Source organism: Vigna unguiculata, chromosome 5, assembly GCF_037176805.1.
Source record: "Vigna unguiculata cultivar grain cowpea cultivar isolate G323 ecotype 2 chromosome 5, ASM3717680v1, whole genome shotgun sequence".
NCBI classification, from domain to species: domain Eukaryota; kingdom Viridiplantae; phylum Streptophyta; class Magnoliopsida; order Fabales; family Fabaceae; genus Vigna; species Vigna unguiculata.
The window spans coordinates 3,146,048-3,165,461 of NC_140796.1; the positions used below are offsets into that span (position 1 = coordinate 3,146,048).

General features: G+C 33.3%; 4 protein-coding genes across 6 annotated transcripts; 1 reads left to right on the top strand and 3 right to left on the bottom strand.

The window, feature by feature from the left end:
- Positions 1-917: 917 nt before the first annotated feature.
- LOC114183167 (uncharacterized) lies at positions 918-3,477 on the bottom strand. The gene has a single exon (XM_028070084.2). It carries the CDS (start codon positions 2,092-2,094, stop codon positions 934-936), a length of 1,161 nt encoding a protein of 386 aa, XP_027925885.1. The 5' UTR covers positions 2,095-3,477; the 3' UTR covers positions 918-933.
- A 915-nt stretch (positions 3,478-4,392) lies between these two features.
- LOC114185913 (hyperosmolality-gated Ca2+ permeable channel 2.3-like) lies at positions 4,393-10,911 on the bottom strand. 2 transcript variants are annotated; one of them, XM_085673188.1, is made up of 11 exons: positions 10,759-10,911; positions 9,880-10,217; positions 9,324-9,473; positions 8,647-8,710; positions 8,327-8,536; positions 7,523-7,711; positions 7,045-7,343; positions 6,057-6,333; positions 5,602-5,880; positions 5,085-5,318; positions 4,393-4,693 (listed from the first exon to the last, which is right to left on the bottom strand). In XM_085673188.1, the coding sequence occupies exons 2-11, from the start codon at positions 10,158-10,160 to the stop codon at positions 4,529-4,531; spliced, it is 2,148 nt and encodes a 715-aa protein (XP_085529314.1). In that variant the 5' UTR covers positions 10,161-10,217; positions 10,759-10,911; the 3' UTR covers positions 4,393-4,528. The 2 variants fall into 2 exon arrangements, with proteins under 2 accessions (XP_085529314.1, XP_027929665.1); XM_028073864.2 differs by lacking the exon at positions 10,759-10,911 and adding an exon at positions 10,611-10,748.
- Positions 10,912-12,055: 1,144 nt separating this feature from the next.
- Positions 12,056-15,088, top strand: LOC114184280 (vesicle transport v-SNARE 11-like). Of its 2 annotated transcripts, none has more exons than XM_028071570.2 (6): positions 12,056-12,121; positions 12,289-12,394; positions 13,136-13,194; positions 13,291-13,479; positions 14,260-14,430; positions 14,700-15,088. In XM_028071570.2, exons 2-6 carry the CDS (start codon positions 12,301-12,303, stop codon positions 14,847-14,849), a joined length of 663 nt encoding a protein of 220 aa, XP_027927371.1. In that variant the 5' UTR covers positions 12,056-12,121; positions 12,289-12,300; the 3' UTR covers positions 14,850-15,088. The 2 variants fall into 2 exon arrangements, with proteins under 2 accessions (XP_027927371.1, XP_027927372.1); XM_028071571.2 differs by lacking the exon at positions 12,056-12,121 and adding an exon at positions 12,139-12,162.
- Positions 15,089-15,358: 270 nt separating this feature from the next.
- On the bottom strand, positions 15,359-18,872 carry PME31 (pectin methylesterase 31). The gene is made up of 6 exons (XM_028071010.2): positions 18,357-18,872; positions 17,995-18,099; positions 17,528-17,605; positions 17,016-17,203; positions 16,032-16,205; positions 15,359-15,769 (listed from the first exon to the last, which is right to left on the bottom strand). The coding sequence occupies exons 1-6, from the start codon at positions 18,597-18,599 to the stop codon at positions 15,607-15,609; spliced, it is 951 nt and encodes a 316-aa protein (XP_027926811.1). The 5' UTR covers positions 18,600-18,872; the 3' UTR covers positions 15,359-15,606.
- Between the last annotated feature and the right edge of the window lie 542 nt (positions 18,873-19,414).

Sequence of the window (19,414 nt, forward strand, 5' to 3'; positions counted from 1 at the left end):
CATTTCAGACTGGTACTGAGAATTTAAATTTTCCTGGCTCACTGTACGCTGGCAATTTTGAAGGATTTTACTTGTCCGAGATCTTTTGGATTGATTGATTCATAATATTTTCAGATTTTATAATTTTGGATAATATTGTGGATCATTAGGGAAAGACTTCTTGGTTATTTAATTCACAGTTATTATTTTGATTATAGTTTCACAATTTTGACTGGTTAATAATTCAAAAATGGATTCGGGATCTTAGAAACGTTGGAAGTTTAGATATACTTAATTTTATATAACATGCCTGGTTAGAAGAATATATTCATCCAAATATCCAATAAAACTGTAATTTATCTTCATTAGGACTCACATTAAGGTTACATTACAGCAAAATAATACGTGCGATGACCTAAAAAGCAATGGAAACAGTACTATTTACAGGAGGATAAATGCCTTCATGGCAAATTAAATTTTAATTGATATCACTAAGGGTCATAAATAAGTTTCACATTATGTTTCAAGTTTTTATAAAATTCAAATTTTAAATTTAGTACCCTAAAATGATATAAGTCGAACTGAAAACACTAGAAGACATGTCTCTCTTGCACCACATGCATGCAATTTCCTTCAAAAGTAAAAAATCAAATAGCAGATTGGCCAATCCGAAAGTAAAAATTTGATTTCAAAAATGGTTTACAGATTACTCAATATAAAAATATTATTAAGTTACATAATTTGAAATTCTTTTAATTGGACGTTGTCGCCAGGTTGCGTAATTTAGGGGACGTTTGTTTGGAACTATTAGCCAAGGAAATATGATTGTAGAAATAAATAACTACACAGTATTTACTATAAAATATTTTTCATTTCATAAATCCGATGCTACCGTACATGTTTCATAGCATATTTCAAAAGTTACATAAATGAATGAAACTGGTTGAATGGTAGCTAGTTAACACAACAAATAACAGGAAGATCAAGTGAATTCCATAGTAACAGTTCATCATCAATACTGGATATTTGTGGTTCTTTCCTATCCATTGCTTCTATTTGTTCTTCATTCTTCTCAATACCCTCAATTTTGTTTTTGCTGCAAGCCATCTTGAGGTTGGTTAGTTCATTAGAAATACAAACCCCACTTCTATCTTTGTTTCCTGATTCAACTTTCAACTTCAAGCATTCAGGTATTCCATTGAAGGCATAGAGGGAAGCTGAAAACTTCCTCTCATATTTCATTCTCTTCATGACATCTCTAAACATTGAAGGCTCATCACCACAGTTCTCAGCCTCCAACTGCTCCTCAATCTCTTCAGTGACCTCAAATACTGAATATTGATAACTGGATGGAACAACATTGTCCAGGAACTGAAAATCCTGAACACTCAAATCACTTCCTTCTTCACTGTCTTCCTCTCTTTCCTCTCCTGAATTTACATCAGCACTTGATGTCTGTGTCACACTGTTGAAGTCAAATTCCATTTCCGTTTCTTTTTCCTTTTCCCTGCAATCATCATTCTCATTCAAACACGATTCAAGGCTACTTGTGATGCAATCAATTTGTGCACTGTCATTGCCAAACTCATTGTTGTTCGTGCTGTAATCTTCAGAGTCATTAAGCAAATCTGAGAATTGGTCCAATGTGAAACATGTTGACTCAGTTCCACGTACATCTTCTTGTTGGTTTTGTTGCTGGTTGGTTGAAGAAACAGTGCAAGGCTTTGTTCTAGTGTTGTTCCTTGCTTTGAGCCTTTGAAGGAGGAGATTGGTAATCTTTGAGGGAAGAACAGGAGTTGAGGAAGATTGAGAATTAGGCCAGAAGTTTGTTCTGGTGTTGGCACCTCGAAGAAGACATGCAGCTTCATCATAGGCTCTTGCAGCTTCCTCAGCTGTATCAAAGGTTCCTAACCACACTCTTATCTTCTGAATTGTATCCTTTATTTCAGCCACCCATCTTCCTGAAGGCCTTTGTCTCACCCCAACAAATCTCTTCCTCAATCTTCTGCCACTTCCTAGTGCAGCAGCTTCCTTTATCACCTCATCCCATGCCATGGTTTCATCAGATGGATTTCTCTCTTCAACTTCTTCAGAAACCTTTCTCTTCCTTGCCATTTTCCTATGAGAAGTTACACTGCTTGCCTCCTTGGTTTTCTTACACTTTTAAGTTCTAAGTGATTCTGTTGGAGATTCCACGTCGACTATAAGTAACACGAGTTTATAGTATATAAGTAGATGCAAACCTCACTTTACAAGCTAGTTTTGTAGGGTTAAGTTAGACTTAAAGTCCAATTCTTAACAGGTTCTTTTAAGGTACCTAACTTGGTTTTGCTGTGAAATTTTTGTGCTTGTTTAGGCTTTTATAAGGAGGGGTAGTGTGGTGAGTGAAACTTTGGAATGGTTCAGTTTTTAGAGGGGAAAAGGTCACACACTGATATTGGCTCCATTTGTTTGTTTCTGTATAAATTAAGCTTTATATAGAACATTTGGCAGCTTCTCAGACTTTGTAACTGGTGCAAGCTGGTTGGATCTGGATAAAGGGTATTTAGATTTCACTTTCTGTGAACATATATAAGAATTTAAATATGTTTTATGCTGTAGTTCTAGCTTGAATTGGTCACTGCTACATATTAAAACAATATTTGATTTAGTATCTATTTTAAGATTATGATTTTCACGCTGTTCACCATTTGCTCTTTCTGGCAAATTTTTCTAGACATGCAGAAGATTTCAGACAGAACTACGCAGCATTTTGTCAAGAAAAGGAAAAACAGAAAAGAAAAATCCTGTGTAGCCAAAATCTATGAACTAAGATGCAGAAACCATAGGAAGTTGCAGTTGGCGTTTGGATTATAGCTTGGAATTAGTTGAGCTATGTTTTCATATTGTTTTGTGATTTATTTAAGATCCTTTGAGTTCTAGAATAAAAACCATAGTTATTTGAATGTGGTAGTATCTTAAAACACAAAAAACATAATAATATAAAATTAAGGTGTTTTTTTGCTCTTGTCTTATGAAATGAAGGCAAGAGAATAGAATTGCTTCAATACCCCACCAGGAACATAATTTCGTTCAAGCCACAATTATATAACCTTATAGTACATCAATTTATTCAGATGATTTTACATTGTTGTGTCATCTTTGATGTTTTTATCTGCAAACTTCTTACAAGTACATTTACTTTTTCTTATAGTCACTACAAAATTCAGTAAGTTGGGACCCAAAAACTTGTCTTAAATTTGATCACAAGATCATTAAACATTATAATGTGTCTTAAGAAATATTCATGGTTTGTTTTTCTTAAACAGTTGTAAGGAACAGAATGAAATGTTTTTTAGGACAAAGTTTGGTCCATTTGGACTTATTTTATTTGTATTGACTCAGCAAGAAATAAAAGGTCTTAACAGAAACTGGCAACAAATAAGAAGTTGACAAGAAAACAAACACAAAACACATTAAAATGAATAATGCTTTCGTGAGGAACATTTGGAAGGTATTGTTCTCTACCAACAGATCAAAGAAAGTTGTCACTGTCATGTTTTTATAAATATAAATATCATGATATTTTGTACTGATATATTTATACCATTCTTCTAATGTTTTATTTTTAAAATGTTGATGTCACAATTGAGTCTCAACGTAAATGGATAATAGTATCGTTTAGCATTTTTGTCAAATATTGAATGTAAAGTTAATGTAGGAGTAAAAATTGTATAATTAAAATGGTCCATAAAACAAAAGTGTTGTTAAATATATATTATTATTACTCAAGGCTTTGAATCAGTTTTTAAGGTGAATTTTGTATTCAAAACAAGGATTATTAAGATATTTCTCAAACAATGAATTATATGATCATAGACAATGGAAAAGCGTTGTTTCCTTATATTATGCAATCGCAAATCACAAACTTATCATGGTGGTTTGCAATTGATTAATGACATATATAATACTATTTTACACCGTTTTATTCCTCTTAGTTTTTATAAGCAACAACAACAAAATAGACTAAATTATGTTTTTCATATTTCTACTCTCAAGTAATACAGTATTTAGATGTATTATTTATTATATGATATTTATTTACCTATTGACTATGCAATTAAAAAATGATTGGGAATTCAGACATGGGCATGATTATATAATTTTTTCTTAACAAATAAAATAAGTTCTTCAAACGTATAATTATTTTATGCATAATTTAATTTACCAAAACTCTCTAATACTAGTTGTTTGTTTTTTCAAAAGTTAATATTTAACTTACACAATAACCAAGGTATGAAAAATAGCATTTATGCAAAAATTAATTTTAGAAAATGAGCAACATTTTTTTGTTTGTTTCATAAGTATTGTGTAAGAACAAGTTTATCCAAATTGAGTGGCAACAATATTTCATGCAAATATCAAGAGAACATATGCAACTTACAGAGGATAATCAAATATAAATTCAAAGTCAGAAGTTGAAGGTACATTGTCTTACCAGCATAACAAACCATGTGTTAAACTCTACATTGTTACTTACAAGGGAAGCCATAAGAAGCTAATTATGAACTTAAACCTTTAAGTTATTAAGTAGAGGAAGCCTGGGGTTATTACCACACCTTCCTGAATATTTGATTGGCATCAAAGCTGGATCATTATATGCACTGGCCAACTTATCATAAAATTCAGACATGTTAGGGTCATTTTGGTCTTCTCTGTCCTTCTTGATCAAACACTGCATGCACCACACTTAGCTTCATCAGATTGCAAGAACAATACTCAGCTGTAAGTTACTTCAAAGCAGAAGGAAATGCTATAATCATAATAGCAACATGTGTTTCTCTACACTGAACACAGTTCCTCATAATTGTGACAACTTTGGTGAAGCCAACCCAACAACCAATTGAACATCATAAAAAGTACAATAAGACATTATAAGGTGACTTTTATGAGTGACAAGAACCAAGACAATGTTAACAATGAGAAGTTAAATGCTTATCAGGGCATGCAAAAAGTGCAGTAGTAATACTCATAACTTGGTAACTAAACAAGAAAAATGTATAGTAGACAAAGTAATCAACAACAAAAAGTTAAAACAAATTAGAATGAGTTTTCAACCACCATACTTCTGTAGGATAAGACTTGAAAATAGGAAAGAAGCGTTTCCGGCAATACTCATTGAATAGAAGAGTGAGAATAGGAAGAGGTAGAATCAAAGCAGATGCAAGTGGAAGCTTCTTCAGCCCAAATATCCCAATTACTATAATATGCATCAGTATCAATGAAAAAATTGTGTAGTTGTGCACTGTAGGCCAAAACTCTCCTCCAGTATGGTACTTTGGCACATAAACATTTAAAAGCTGTCACAGAAACAAAATTGAAGACATCATAAGAACTTTAGTAATCACATGGGAAATTTAAGACATCATGTTCAAACTTGCCAGAGTTAGACCATATGTGACAAGCTGTTGTTGTGATAATCTGATAACACTTGTATTTGCATCTCAAATCGTCTTAAGTTTGCAAAGTGATCATTTTTAATAAGGTAATATGCTAGCTATGCTATATTAAATGCATATTATACAAGAAATAAGGAAGATAAGAGTATATATGGAAAGAGGAAAACAAAAACAATTTGCAAACCTGGTTGCGATAAATGATGTATCCCAAACAAAAGTAGACTAAGAGAAATGGAAGTATTAGAGGAGCAAGGATGAAATATGTAACACCAAGAAGATCAAAGAAAAGAATCCTGGGAATTTCACTGTGGTAAGGAATTGATGGTGCCTCAAAATCATCAGTGTCACTATCTCCACAAAAAATTACATTAAAGTAGTTGTAAAGAAGTGGAATCAATTGAAAGAGTTCTGATGCTATGTTAGTCCATCCGAATGTCACAACATATGCTATGAAGAATGATGCCTGCACCAGATATGAAGTATATAAATTATGAACATCTTATGCACAACATATGAAGCAGTTTCCTCACAGCATCAGCAAATAATCATAAATTTTCATTTGAAGTATTCCCTCAATATGGTGAGATCTATAGAAAATATTGCAGAATTTTGAGTTGTGAAACAAGCAATTGTTCTGACCTGTGCTGGTACAGCTTCAGCTAGTACTCTGGGAAACTCTTTGGGCTCAAGAAAAATCGTCAATCGATAGAAAGCTGACCCTGATAATACATTTGCAAAGAAAATGTTCCATATAGTAAACCATAATACTTTAGTGCATGCACTTTTTTGTATTTGACTCCATGATATGTATCCTTGCAAAGATGAAAGCATAATCATAATCGGTGGCACAACTGACAAAAACATCTGAAGAATCAAAATGGGAAGGTATCCTGTTATAACTTGGCTGACAACTGCCCTGCAACAAGCAGACATAGGAACCTCTACTTTAGTTGCCATTCACACTGTTACTGTTTCTCATCAAAAAAAATAAAACATTGTTGCAACTTACAAGCCGTCAAAGTGAATTCAAAATTCTTAAAATTTTATAATACATCCAATTTTGCAACTCAGTACACCCACCAATACTGGTTCACCAAATCTACCTATCTAATCCAATTAGCCTGCATATATTCTATGTTCTATCTCATAAAAACTGCACAAGCTGGAGAAATTAGAAGTACACAGCACGAAAATGAAAATAAGAAATGTATCATTTTCATTTTCCTGTATAAGAAAAAAATAGTGGAGCGAAAAAGAAAAAATCAAAGAGAGGGAGAGGAATTATGTAGCTTCCTTCCCTAGCCAGAGTAAATAATGAAAGACAGAAAAAAAAAAACGCAACAACTCAGAATACTAGTCAAGCCAACTAACAGAATGCAACCAAAAACTATGAACAAAATGTAACCCTTCTGAGTATCACTTGAAGACCCTCAATTAAAAAACACACAGAAAACAATCAAGAGGATAGAAAATCAAGTCTTTCCCAAAGATGTGTACTTAAATTGGGCTGAAAATAATTCCCATTTCTCATGTAACGCAATGCACAAATGTTTATATATATGATCTGGTTATATAGCATGCGTAAGTAGGGAAAGGAAAAGTTCAATGGGTAACATTTCCTACTTACATTCTCAGTATGCTTTTCAGAGAAGGGAACATGGTTTCCAACTGATCAAGATGGGTAAGACCTTGTACCAGAGCAACTGGGATTAAAAATAGCATTGTAAGAACATTGCAGGCAACAAAAGCCACCAGCTTGCTGATCCATCTTCTAATGAATGTGACAGAAAAGAAAGGCCAATAAACATCTTGAGGTTCTGGAGCTTGCTCAGTAATCCAGTGTGTGGGATTTACACTTTCTTGAATGTTTAGAGCTATTGCAGCACCAAATCGTGACTTAAATGAGACAAATGCAGCTGGAACTTCCTTATAAATTGAAAGTAGTTGTTAAACAAGTGCATATATTATATATTCAATTTAACCATGAAAAGTTGTTATTCTGGTATAGGGTGTAAACCACACTAGACATTAAACAACCCTGTTGGAAAAAAAATTATTACTTAAGTCCTGAAGGTTATTATTAGGAGACATGATAGATAAATTACCTTTCCTGCCAATGAACGCTGTTCTATTCTCACATTGTCTGCAATGTCTCCTAATGTCTTTTCATAATGATCTAACATATCAACTTTATGACCAAAAAGTCCCAAACATCCATCACGCCTTTGCCGTCGAGGAGTGTCGTCGTTGTTCTTCAGTTGGGTGAGCCTTCTGTACAGTCTCTCTGCATCTGTCTGTGAGGAATATAGTTTAATAAGAAAAGAGTATAATATAGATCTATAGGCAATATTGAAAAAAGAACTGAAGTTAGATACAACTATACATTTCTAAGAGCATACACACTTAGGTTGCTTATTCCCATTGAAGATTTCTAAGAAGTTCAAAACTTCACAGTAAAAAATATTTAAATCCAAACCCACCATCATCCGTCTGCCTCCAAAAGGAAAGAATTATTTGTGCCTTTGAACTTATTGGTGTTCACAGGAAGTTTAAAATGGTATGAATGCACTAGCTGTTCTTTTTATCCGTTTTTTCTGTTTTAGTGTTTTCTTTCAATAGTAATGTTCCTGGTTTCCTATCATCATACTTCTTTTCTCTTAATGGATTGTAGATATTGAGAAGACATATATAGGATCAAGAATTTGAGGCACCATAACATATGTAGTATGAACACCAACATGGACACCGGAAACAGACACTTAGACATAACATGGTGTCCGATACCTGTCAGACACAGAGTGAGGCGTGTCCGAGATTCATATACTATAACAAAAAACTAAAAGAAGAAAAATTAAGCAAATGTCAAGAGAAAATATTTAAACCAACTAAACCTCCATTAAACTGCTTACAATTAGGATTTGAAGTTTACTGCTTCGACGAACAACCTCATGTGAATGATAAGTAGAAGGGTGATACTCCTGGAAGAAGTGCTCAACAATATCGGTACAATTGCTTCCAGTTGGAACAGGAATACCTCTTACTAATATACTAAAGTGATGAGGCTCAGGCTTGGATGAATAGAAACAAGCAATTCTTTTTGATGAAATATACTCATACTCCTGAATATGGCAAAAACATGAAGCATGAAATTGAATCACTGTCTTTTGTCATTTAGCAAACTGGAAAAATCTTGTGCATTTACAAAACAATTTGAACAAAAACTACTTACATAATAAAGAAGAATGCAGACAACTACAGTGAAGACATATGCGGCACAAAAGTGGATCCATAACCTTGCGAAAGGCCAAATCTAGCGATCAGAGTTACCATGTTATGATATAGATAAAAAATCATTAACACTCGTGAGGAAATCTTTTCATGCTCACAAATGGTGTAATTACAACAAACAAATAGATGTTTTTGCCCCAAGTGCTAGGATGGAGTTGCATATTTTGAGAAGAAAAATAGTAATTGAAAACCAGGGCTACCCTATATAAATTCATGACAGTGGTAAATCAGTAGTGATCAGAACTTCCTCTTCCATTCATAAAAGTAACAGAGCAATCAGATAGAGATTTGAAACCACAATGGTATACCTTCAATGGAGAAATGAAAAAGGGAATGAGAGGCACAAAAACATAAAAACTTGCACAAAAATGGAGAGGTGAACCATCTAGTAACATGTCATAATACTACATGATAAAAGCTTTAAAATTTCTATTTAATAAGGATGACAGTGACATACCTAGAAGTTTTCCCCTTCCACCGTTTAGGATAATATGAATGGATCAATCCTAATTTCTTATAAAGATTTCTTTCTAACACCTTATAGCTAAAACAAATTTAAAAAATAAATAATCAAGGCCCAAATCGGAGGAGAAAAGCATCTTGATCAATAATATTCACCTGTCTGAACCATTGTTAACATTAGAAATACTGAAGGAATCCAAAGACTTGTTTTGAAAATTAGAGTTATCACGAAGCTGACTCCCCATACAATTAATTGGAAGAAGAATGAGGAGCCCCACAATTCCACCAAAAGTAAATATTTTTAAACTGCACAATGCACAAAGAGGAAAAACATTAATAAGCAAAAAAAGTGATCCCTTCAAAAACATTCAACATGGTGACAGAAAATTGAAACACCAATATATATATGGAAAAGTAGTCAGAGACACAGTGACCACTGATACAATTTAGTCTGAGTTAACTAATGAATACACATTTGAATCAAATTTACCACAACAATGGGAATTCAAATCAGATGCAGAAACCACATATACATACTTTTACCTTTTATGCATGAACTTGCCTAAACGTAGATAAGTTAAACTCATGATGTAGGAATTTCCATCAAAATTAGTGAAAGGGGCTTGATTAGCCAGCATAATGAGTTTTAGAAAAATGACATGATAGTTGTTTAAATGTTTAAATCTAGAATCCATTGAATAATTTAAATCACCTGAAGACAAATATGCGCATAAAGACAAAAGCGTCTAAGCCTGCAGTTGATAGAAATTGTTCTTCAGAGGTCTCCCAGGCTTTTGAGACCCAATCAGTAGTAGCTAATAAACGTTCCAAGTTAGATTGACCACCCTCTTCACGTTTTCTTTCAGAAACTAAGCGTGGAGCATAGACGATAAGATTACAAGGTTGTTTTCTCAATATAGAGTAGAGGGTGAAAAATATGAAACATAGTCCAAGGTTAATTCCAACTGAAGTTAGAAGAGCAGCAAGAATCATTATTGAAATCTGCTTCAAAACCAGCAGATCAACTCTGTGTAACTCACAACACAACACCTGAAATCAAATAAATGGAACTCTTCAATGGTTGAATTTTAACCCCATTTTCCTTTCCGCTGTTAACACTTTATTTTTTTTTTAATTTAATTTACGCATCCATTAATTCAACATGAAGGTAGAACTGTATATGGTTGATACAAGATAGTGGCTTCAGATTTCAAAGGGCCTGTTTGATATATTCAAGTATCACAAAACAGATCTACATCAAAAACATTTCTTTGTACAATTTCTAAGAAGATTTCCTGTAACCATACATCATGCAATGATATGTTGCTTTACAAATTTTTGTTAGATATGATAACAACCAATTAGGTAGATTTCACAATGAAACGAAGATACGATATATAGGCCAAATGATAGAAATTGAAGAGTTTGTGGAAAAAGAGAAACCTGGCTAGGAAGCAAAAGAGAGAAACATCACTGAGTACAGTTGCAGGAAAGATTCATGATACAAATGCAAGGAAGGAATTTGTGTGTATGTGAATATGAACAACAACAACAACAATATGGTACCCAAAGAAAAAACAAAATAAACTACCGATCAAGTTTGTTCTCCCGCCTTTTTTGGTGGCCAACATGAAACTCCACGTACATCCACGTGTCAATGCCTGGTTTGTTTGCTTCTGTTGGTTTCATATATTTTTCTTTAACCCAAATGAGCATTGCTTCGATGCCTTTGAGATTGCGTGTTCACGAGCAAATGCGAAAGTTCCTTAAAGCCATAGTAGTGGACAATGGTGTTTTTGGGATAAGTTTAACATAAATTTTCATTTTATATATATATATATATATATATATATATATATATATATATATATATATATATATATTGTTTAGTACATTAAATGCCAATTTAGACTAAATCTACTAGTTACATCTTGCGCACTTTAGGGACCTCAATGGATATAATGCTATGATAATCTATAATGTCATTTTCAAATGTTCTAAATATGGAATGCATATGTTAATCCTAAAGCAAGTTTATATTACTCCGAAAATATATTCTTTTGAAAATATGTGGATCCAAAAAAAAAAATAGTAATAAATGAGATTTAAAATACATGAAATATACATAAATTCACACTTTGTGAAATTTATTCTAAGAACAAGTTGAATGTGATATTTTAATATTTAAGATTGTAAAGAGGCTTCCTACAAATTTGTATGTATGATGTGTAAGATTAATTTACCTTAATATAGTTGATAAATAACTAATTTTTTTTTAAATAGTTTGATTATTACATGCATCTAAGGATTTTTGCTAGAAGAGAAAAAAAAAATTCTTACATATTCAAAGAAATTAACCTTCAATAATGAGTGTTTTTTGCTTAACCTTTCATATTTACCTGAATTCAAAATATATTTATACATTATTAATTGTTTATTCACTTATATTTTTCATCTAAATGTTAATTCAAAGCAAAACTCAATCAATTTTAGTTATAAAAATTGTATTTATAGTTCAGGTAGATAGTTTTTTACTTATTTTTTATTTTTACTCTATAAAGATCAGTTGTTTATTTAAAGTTTTACAAAATACCACAATGAAATTTCTCTCCAAATCATTTGTTTAACAGCATATCCTTACTCATAAATAACCACTCTCTTTAAGTCTAGTGGTTCAAATAATATTACTTTAATATTCAACTATTTTAACAATAATAATTTAATAACAAATAAGAATAATAAACCCATCAACTTTGTGCCACGCAAATATCATACCATAACACATGTTATCTACACAAGTGTCCACGTAAACAATCCACGTCAGCTCCCACACAAAAACGTGCAGAGCTGCCACGTCATCATCGTCCTCTTTCCCAACATAAATAACCTTCTTCTTTTGTCATAAACCAAGACTCTGCTCCTTATTTTTGTGACATTTTCCACCCAAATTTCAGGTAACCCCTGCTTGCATCCTCAATCTCTCTCATTCAGTCTAGTTAAGTAATTATTAGTTTTTTTCTTTTTTTCTGGAAGCTCATTTCCTATCAGAAGGTTCTGAATTCTGTTTTTGTTTTCCAAATTGGAAAATTTTGGATAACACTGAAATTTGTTTGTTCAAAAGAGGTTGAAGACAATGAGTGGTGAGTTTGAGGGGTACGAGCGCAAATACTGCCACCTTTCTGCAAAACTATCAAAAGCATGCATTGAAGCTGCTGCTATTAATGGAGGTACTCAAGATTGCTTTTCATCTTTGCTATTTTGATTACATATTTTGTTATATACATATTTATAGTTTTAATTAGTTAATAATACAATGTTTTAATTGAATAAATAGCACAAAGAGATGATTGACTTCATTCAAAGCACAATCTCTGCATCTGTTGGCATGATGTTTTCAAATTCAACTCAAATTTAAGTAATTGAATTTGGAGAAAATTAAATTACAAATATATTTACTTTGTGGATCTTTTTCTTTTTTGGTAAAGATTTCTATTAGTGTGCTTTAACTACTATGACGAGCATGTCATTGATTTGAGTAAAAAAAATGTGATTATTTAAGTATGATATCAACCTGAGTCTTGTAAGATGAAAAAAAAAGAGATTTCCATTAAAGATACACAGTTAACCACTTTGATAGAAGTTTCATTGAAAAATGAAACCACACTTCACTTAGTTACCAGATAATAATACTCAAAGAAGTTTCCACATTCAAAATATGAAGTCTTAAAATTAATCATTTTGTCTCTTTCACTGCAGTTCTAGTCTTGCCTTTGCATAATATATCTTCCTGCTGAATTGGATGGTTGCATTATCTTCTAGTCTTTCACCTTAAATTTGTTAAATGTTTATTTTCTTAAATTGGTGCTTAAGAAGTGTTAAAAAGTCATTCACAATATATACACACACACACACACATTATATACATATAGATGTTTTTTAAAATTTGTATATTTTTGTTCAATTTGCAGAGCTAAAGAAACAAAAAGTTTCAGAAATAAAGGAGGGAATTGAGGAGGCAGAAGCTATGGTATCCTCTTCACTTTTTATTTTCTCGGTTGGTAAAGCTTCTTTTATTTCCTCTGTATTCTGACTTTCTGATGTGTTGGTGATTATGAATTTGTAGATTCGAAAAATGGACCTTGAGGCAAGAAGTTTCCAGTCAGACTCTAAGGTTGTGCTTCTTGCTAAGGTGAGGGAGTACAAAGCAGATCTGAACAACATAAAAAGAGAAGTGAAGAAAATTGTATCTGGTGTGTTAAAACCTTCTGCACGAGATGAGTTGTTAGAATCAAACATGGCAAATGTTATGAAGGTATATTTTTAAGTTAACATCTGCTACCGATGTTAAGGGAAATTTCACTGTCCTGTTTAACCAAGGCAACAATTTGGTCCTCCTTTTCCTTTATGGTTATAATGCACTAATTGGTTAAGTAGTGGCCACTGCTGCTAATTGAATGTTCCAGTGAAAAGAACAAGTTAGTGTTTTTTCCATCTTCTAGTGAAGCATATTCAAGTAAAACAACAACAAAAAATATTAACTTATTTTCAGGGCAAGTATAAAATTTACTGTCTGGAAAGGTTATTAACATTCAAGAGCATTTGTCTCAGTTTGGTTTTCCTAATTTTGGATTGCGTTGAAAGTTTTAAGTAAAGAATAAATTTTTGGATGCATATTGCTGTATGCTAATTTAGATTAGATTAGACCAGGGATGTATCAGATATTCTAATAAAATTAATCTTTTGATTGGTAAAACTGAATTAGAAAACATTAAGGATTACAAAGTTATCATATGATGACTGATGATACATATACCATTTTGGTGCCAAGCACAATTACATCATAGAGATAACTTCATCCACTATTGTCTGCCCAGTGATGGATGGAGGGGGAGATTTAGGTTACATTAAAATTTTGTTGTCATCTTTACAGAAAAATGGTGATATTTTCAGTCCTTGAGTGGAAAATAGTATTTTAACTGGTTGATAAGTAATAGTAGATGCTGGGATTGATTAAGGGGATTCAATCTGAACACTCATGTTCATCGGAACAACACCACCAATCTGATACTTATTGCTGCTTTGATTACAATAGGCATCAGCTGATCACAGAGAAAGATTAATGACATCAACAGAAAGGTTGAACAAGTCTAGTGACGGAATCAAGGACAGTAGAAGAACAATGTTGGAGACAGAAGATCTGGGAGTTATGATTCTTCAAGATCTGCATTCCCAGAGACAAGCTCTGCTGCATACTCATGACACGGTAACTCTCTCTCCTGCTTGAACTTTTTTGTGTGTTTTCTTATAGTAACAAGATGCTTTTCAAAATTTACTTTCATGTAGTGGTAAAGTACTTACTTTGATATGCAGCATTTATTTGGATTGTAACCTTGAGACTTTTGAGTATTGCGAGAAATCGCTTGTCAGAATTTATATACTTGCCAGCTCTAATGTACACGTCTTTTATGAACTTTCTGAACATTGGTTTTATATTTGCACTTCAACCACTGATGGTTATATTCTCTCATGCAGCTTCATGGAGTGGATGATAACGTAGGCAAGAGCAAGAAAATATTGTCTAACATATCAAGAAGGATGAACAGGAACAAGTGGATTTTAAGCACCGTTGTTGTGGTCCTGATAGTTGTTATCACCCTGATTCTGTATTTCAAGCTTTCTTAATAACCACTACCAGACCATTACTCTTTTGATCATAGACACAATCCATTCTCAATTTTCTACAACAAGTATATTGACAGTGGTAACATAATGAACCTAACATTAGTTGTAGAATGACACCTTTAGGAAATGAGAAACTCCAAGAAAGGTGTTCCCTTTGTTTCCTCGATTAATAAATGTGTTCTACTCTAGCTATTTGTTTGTTACCAACAGAATGGTGAAAAATAATGATGTTATTTCCACCAACTGTCCTATTTTACAGCTTAATAATACAACTAGATATTATTACTTTGTGATATTTAATTTGAGCCGAACAAGTAAAATAAGATGGAATAAATTAAAAAATTATCATGTATCAACTGATTAAAACTAACTGCAAATCAAGTTAAACCTTGCTAACTCAAATAGTACTTCATCCACCCAATGCACTGACCAGATAATCATCCAAACTCAAATAATCGTGATGTGTGCTTATTTTTAATTGGTTCTGATCTAATGAAAGCTTTCTACAATGGCAACCACTAAATCACATCTATATTTTGGATATGAAGGAGTATTCTATTTATTACACATTAACAAAACAATTTAACGAAGGAAATATATAACCTCATGGGAGATTTCATACAGGAAAAAACATCATCTATCACGTCACACGGATGCAAACAAGGCATATTTTCTTAAGCAAACAAACACAATATTTTATGCCTGTAAACTATGTTTGGCTGTTTGGAACATTCTCATCAAGGGTCCTCACTAATGTTCAAGCAGAATATGGAATTCTGAGGGCCATCCTTTGAGCAAGCCAAGGTTTCTCTGGTTCTGGATCAATGAAAGGATGTGTGACGAACTGCATAGCTTCTTCATCCAACAATTCTCTACACCATGTTACTCGCTTCGATGGACAGCAACCGGGTCCAAAACACCTACAGTTATGATAAAATTACTTCAAACTTCTTTAACTCAGCAAACACATTTTGCATTTAAGGCAAGTAAAAGATGTTTCCATCAGCATATTCATGGTGTCAGCATAACACATCACAATATTTATTCAAATCAAACTCCTTAACACGAGGCAGTTCACTAGCTCAATACGAGATTTCTACATTATAATTGTTGCAGAATTCTAGAACTGTTTGATACGCTGCAAAGCATAAACAATCTAAAATGGAATGTGACATGAGCTACCTGTATTCATAAAAGCAAGCACTTCTCTCGTGCTCCATGTTCCCCCAGTTATCCCAGCCAACATGTCTTATACACTGATCCATGTAAGTGTATGCAAAGACCACCCTTCCAAAAGGGCCCCACGGTCGTCCAAGATATGCATATGATTTTCCTCCATTACCTGTGATAGTGCATCTGCAATGGCACCAGAGACCACTCGGGTAAAATACTTATGAGGAACCAAATTTTTTTTGTGAACCAAATTTTGTTTGTGTGTGTGTGTGTGTTTGTACAGTAACCAATAACTTTAGAAGGCTGAAAAGTGAATGCACAAGTTAGCATTGTTTGGTGGTGCAGAAATTGTCAAATGGTGACTAACAAGACATCAATGACCCTGTCTTTCACAAGGGTCTATCTCCTTAGGTTTAAGATTGTAAAAGGAATGGTTTAACTCAAGGTTTAAGTTGTCATTTTAAGCATTTTAACTCATAAGTCAGTATCATTTCTGCTTTGTTGTTTCTAGAAATCTACATAACTGCATCATACTGTTCCAGGCTTGGAAGTCCTTTGAGACTTGGAACTTTACTCTATGAATACTTTTCATTTGGTTTACAAATAATGGCCAGTACTTTTTGTAAGTCATTGGTTGTAGATCTATATGACCCCAATCCCATCACCACATCTATCATTTCAATTTCCAAAACTTTTTCTCTGAGAGTAGAGCCCAGGGTCAGTGTTGTTAGTGATTAAGGATGATACAACCGTTTTATATCATTTATTCACATGCAAAGTAAAGATAATACCATAAGAGAAACTCCCTCATGCTACCTTGCCACAGGTAGAAAATGAATTCTAGTAGTTCTGTATGGAGATTATATATTAAAATTACGCTTAGATAATAACTAACTCCTTCCTCAGTGGACAGCTTAAGAACTTCTAAAGACTAAAGCACAGTGTCAGAGCGTATGTAAGATTGTTAACACTGGAAAGTGATCAGTTACACACCTTAAGAATACATAACCAGTTGTTTCCTGTGATGATTTTCTGCTCTGTGCAGTTATGAAGCCCTCAGACTTGCAGTGGACATGACAATGTTCCAAAAGTGCAGTGCTATTGCCAAAGATGAAGTCCACACTTCCTTCAATGTAACAATCTTTCAAATATTGTTTACCGTAATGTAAGTACAATGTGTCCTGCACCGTAATCATTGAAGAAATTTATCCACTTGTAACTTTGATAAAATAAGACTAGTGAAACAGAATCGGGGGACTGAACGTAAGACCAGATGCTCTACTGATAATAGTTCCAAGTTAATTAACATACCACTCTTTTCAGAGAATGAGCCAGAAAAGTAACGATCATAACTTGCACAAGAACACATCCATCAAAGAAATCATTACTAACGCATAGGGTCTTCAAATTTTTTTTCAGAAATTCAACATACGTATATCACCAACAGACAATCATGCCATGAAGCCCAAAAGCTATATAAAATGACATCAAGACATTGGAGCTACCTGCCATCCAAGGAACCTACAATTGTAGAAGGCACATCGATCTGCTGTTACTCTAATTGCAACTGCTTGACCTGAACCCTGTCAAAAAGAGAAGGAAAAGGAAAGAGCACTATAAAAAGTCTAGCATAGTTTCTACCTGTAAATATGTTTTGTCTCCATTAAACTTAGGAAGAAATAAATTGGGATATAGGTGTATAAAGCAACAATTCCAAATCATGTAAAGAATCTACAACCAGATAATTGCCTACCAAAGCAACTAATGTCAAAGGATATCAATTCTCTATCTTCAGTAATAAGTAGATCCAAAAATGAAAAGCGTCAAATTACCGGTATTCTTTCTATTAAATAAAGATTACATTTGGAAGACTATGACATGTATCAACATGTCAAGTATTGACAAAGGGGAGGGTAGTACAAAGAAAAACCGTGAAAACAGTGAAATTTTACAACAAAACCAATGCCATTACCTGAGGGGCAGAATTCTCAAAAGTAATATTCTCAGCAATAAAGTCCTCCCCTTCCACAATGGTACTTCCACAACCGAAGGTCCCAGTCCCTATTATCCTCGCAGGCTGCAAAAATGGCAACAGAAAAAAAAAAGTTTTTTTGACACATACCCACTTATTCAAATGACAAAAAAAGAACAAAATGAACATTTTTGACTCACCCATTAATCCTCGATTCAAAGAAAGAAATGATCAAAACAAATAAACAATTTTAACAAACACCCAATAACCCAAACGACGATAATATCATAAAAATGAACAATTTTGACACATGCCCACAAACCCATCTGAGGAAGAAGTTGAAGAGAAGAACAGGTGCGTACTTGATGGTGATTGATTCCGGCGACAGTGTTGTTCCAGGTAAGCACAGTGTCCTCAGGGGACAGAGCAGCGAGAGTGATGAAATTCTTGGTCTTGGGGATGTATACTGGCTGCCGGTAGATTCCCGGCGATACCCGAATCACCGTCCGGCGAATGTTTCCAAGCGGCACGGCGTCGATCGCCTCCTGTACCGTTAGGAAATCAGCGGTTCCGTCCTGGGAAACCGTGATTATGCACGCTGCCATTCTGTAGTGAGAGAAAAAAGAGATTTTGGTGACAAAGAAAACGCACGAAAGGTATCACTCACAACATTTCACAAAAGGATGGAATAAGAGTATAATCGAATAGAATAGAATGTTGTAATGTTGTGTGTTATGTGACTGAGGAAACAAATGGAACGGTGAGGAAAACACGAGTGAGTGAGTCAGTGAGGTGTCAGCAGTTAACACAGTTGCTGGCACACTCTTTACATTTATTCTTTACTCGATCACTCTAATCTTTTGCCCTTAGATTCCTCAGTGATTAGTTTTGGGAAAGGAACACCATTCAAGGATAAAATATATATATATATATATATATATATATATATATATATATATATATATACACTTTTTTTTTTCGTCTCCAGTTACTCATTTTAATTTTTCAAGTTAATCCTTTTCTACTTTCAAACTTTCCTCACCTACATTATCTGGAAACCCGTTCTGTATTTTTTATTATATTAATGGATTTCTTGTTTGAATGAAAGTATATGTATTATTATTACTATTTTCTACGTGTGATATGTGATTTATAATTTAAGTGAAGTTAATGTTGGAAAAATAATAGAAATAGTAGATTTGCCAGAATTGAAAAAAAAAGAGAAAACAATAACAATGTGGAGTATATATCCTAATTGATTTAAGTATTGATCTTTCACAATTTTAGATTTTTTTTTCTTGTTTTAGTGTTATTATATACGGTGTAAGTTACGTTTGAACTCACAAATTTGGAGTTTGGATATCCTTAGTACTCTTAGAAAACTAAAGCAAATAATTATATTTTGCACCACAAAATCCAC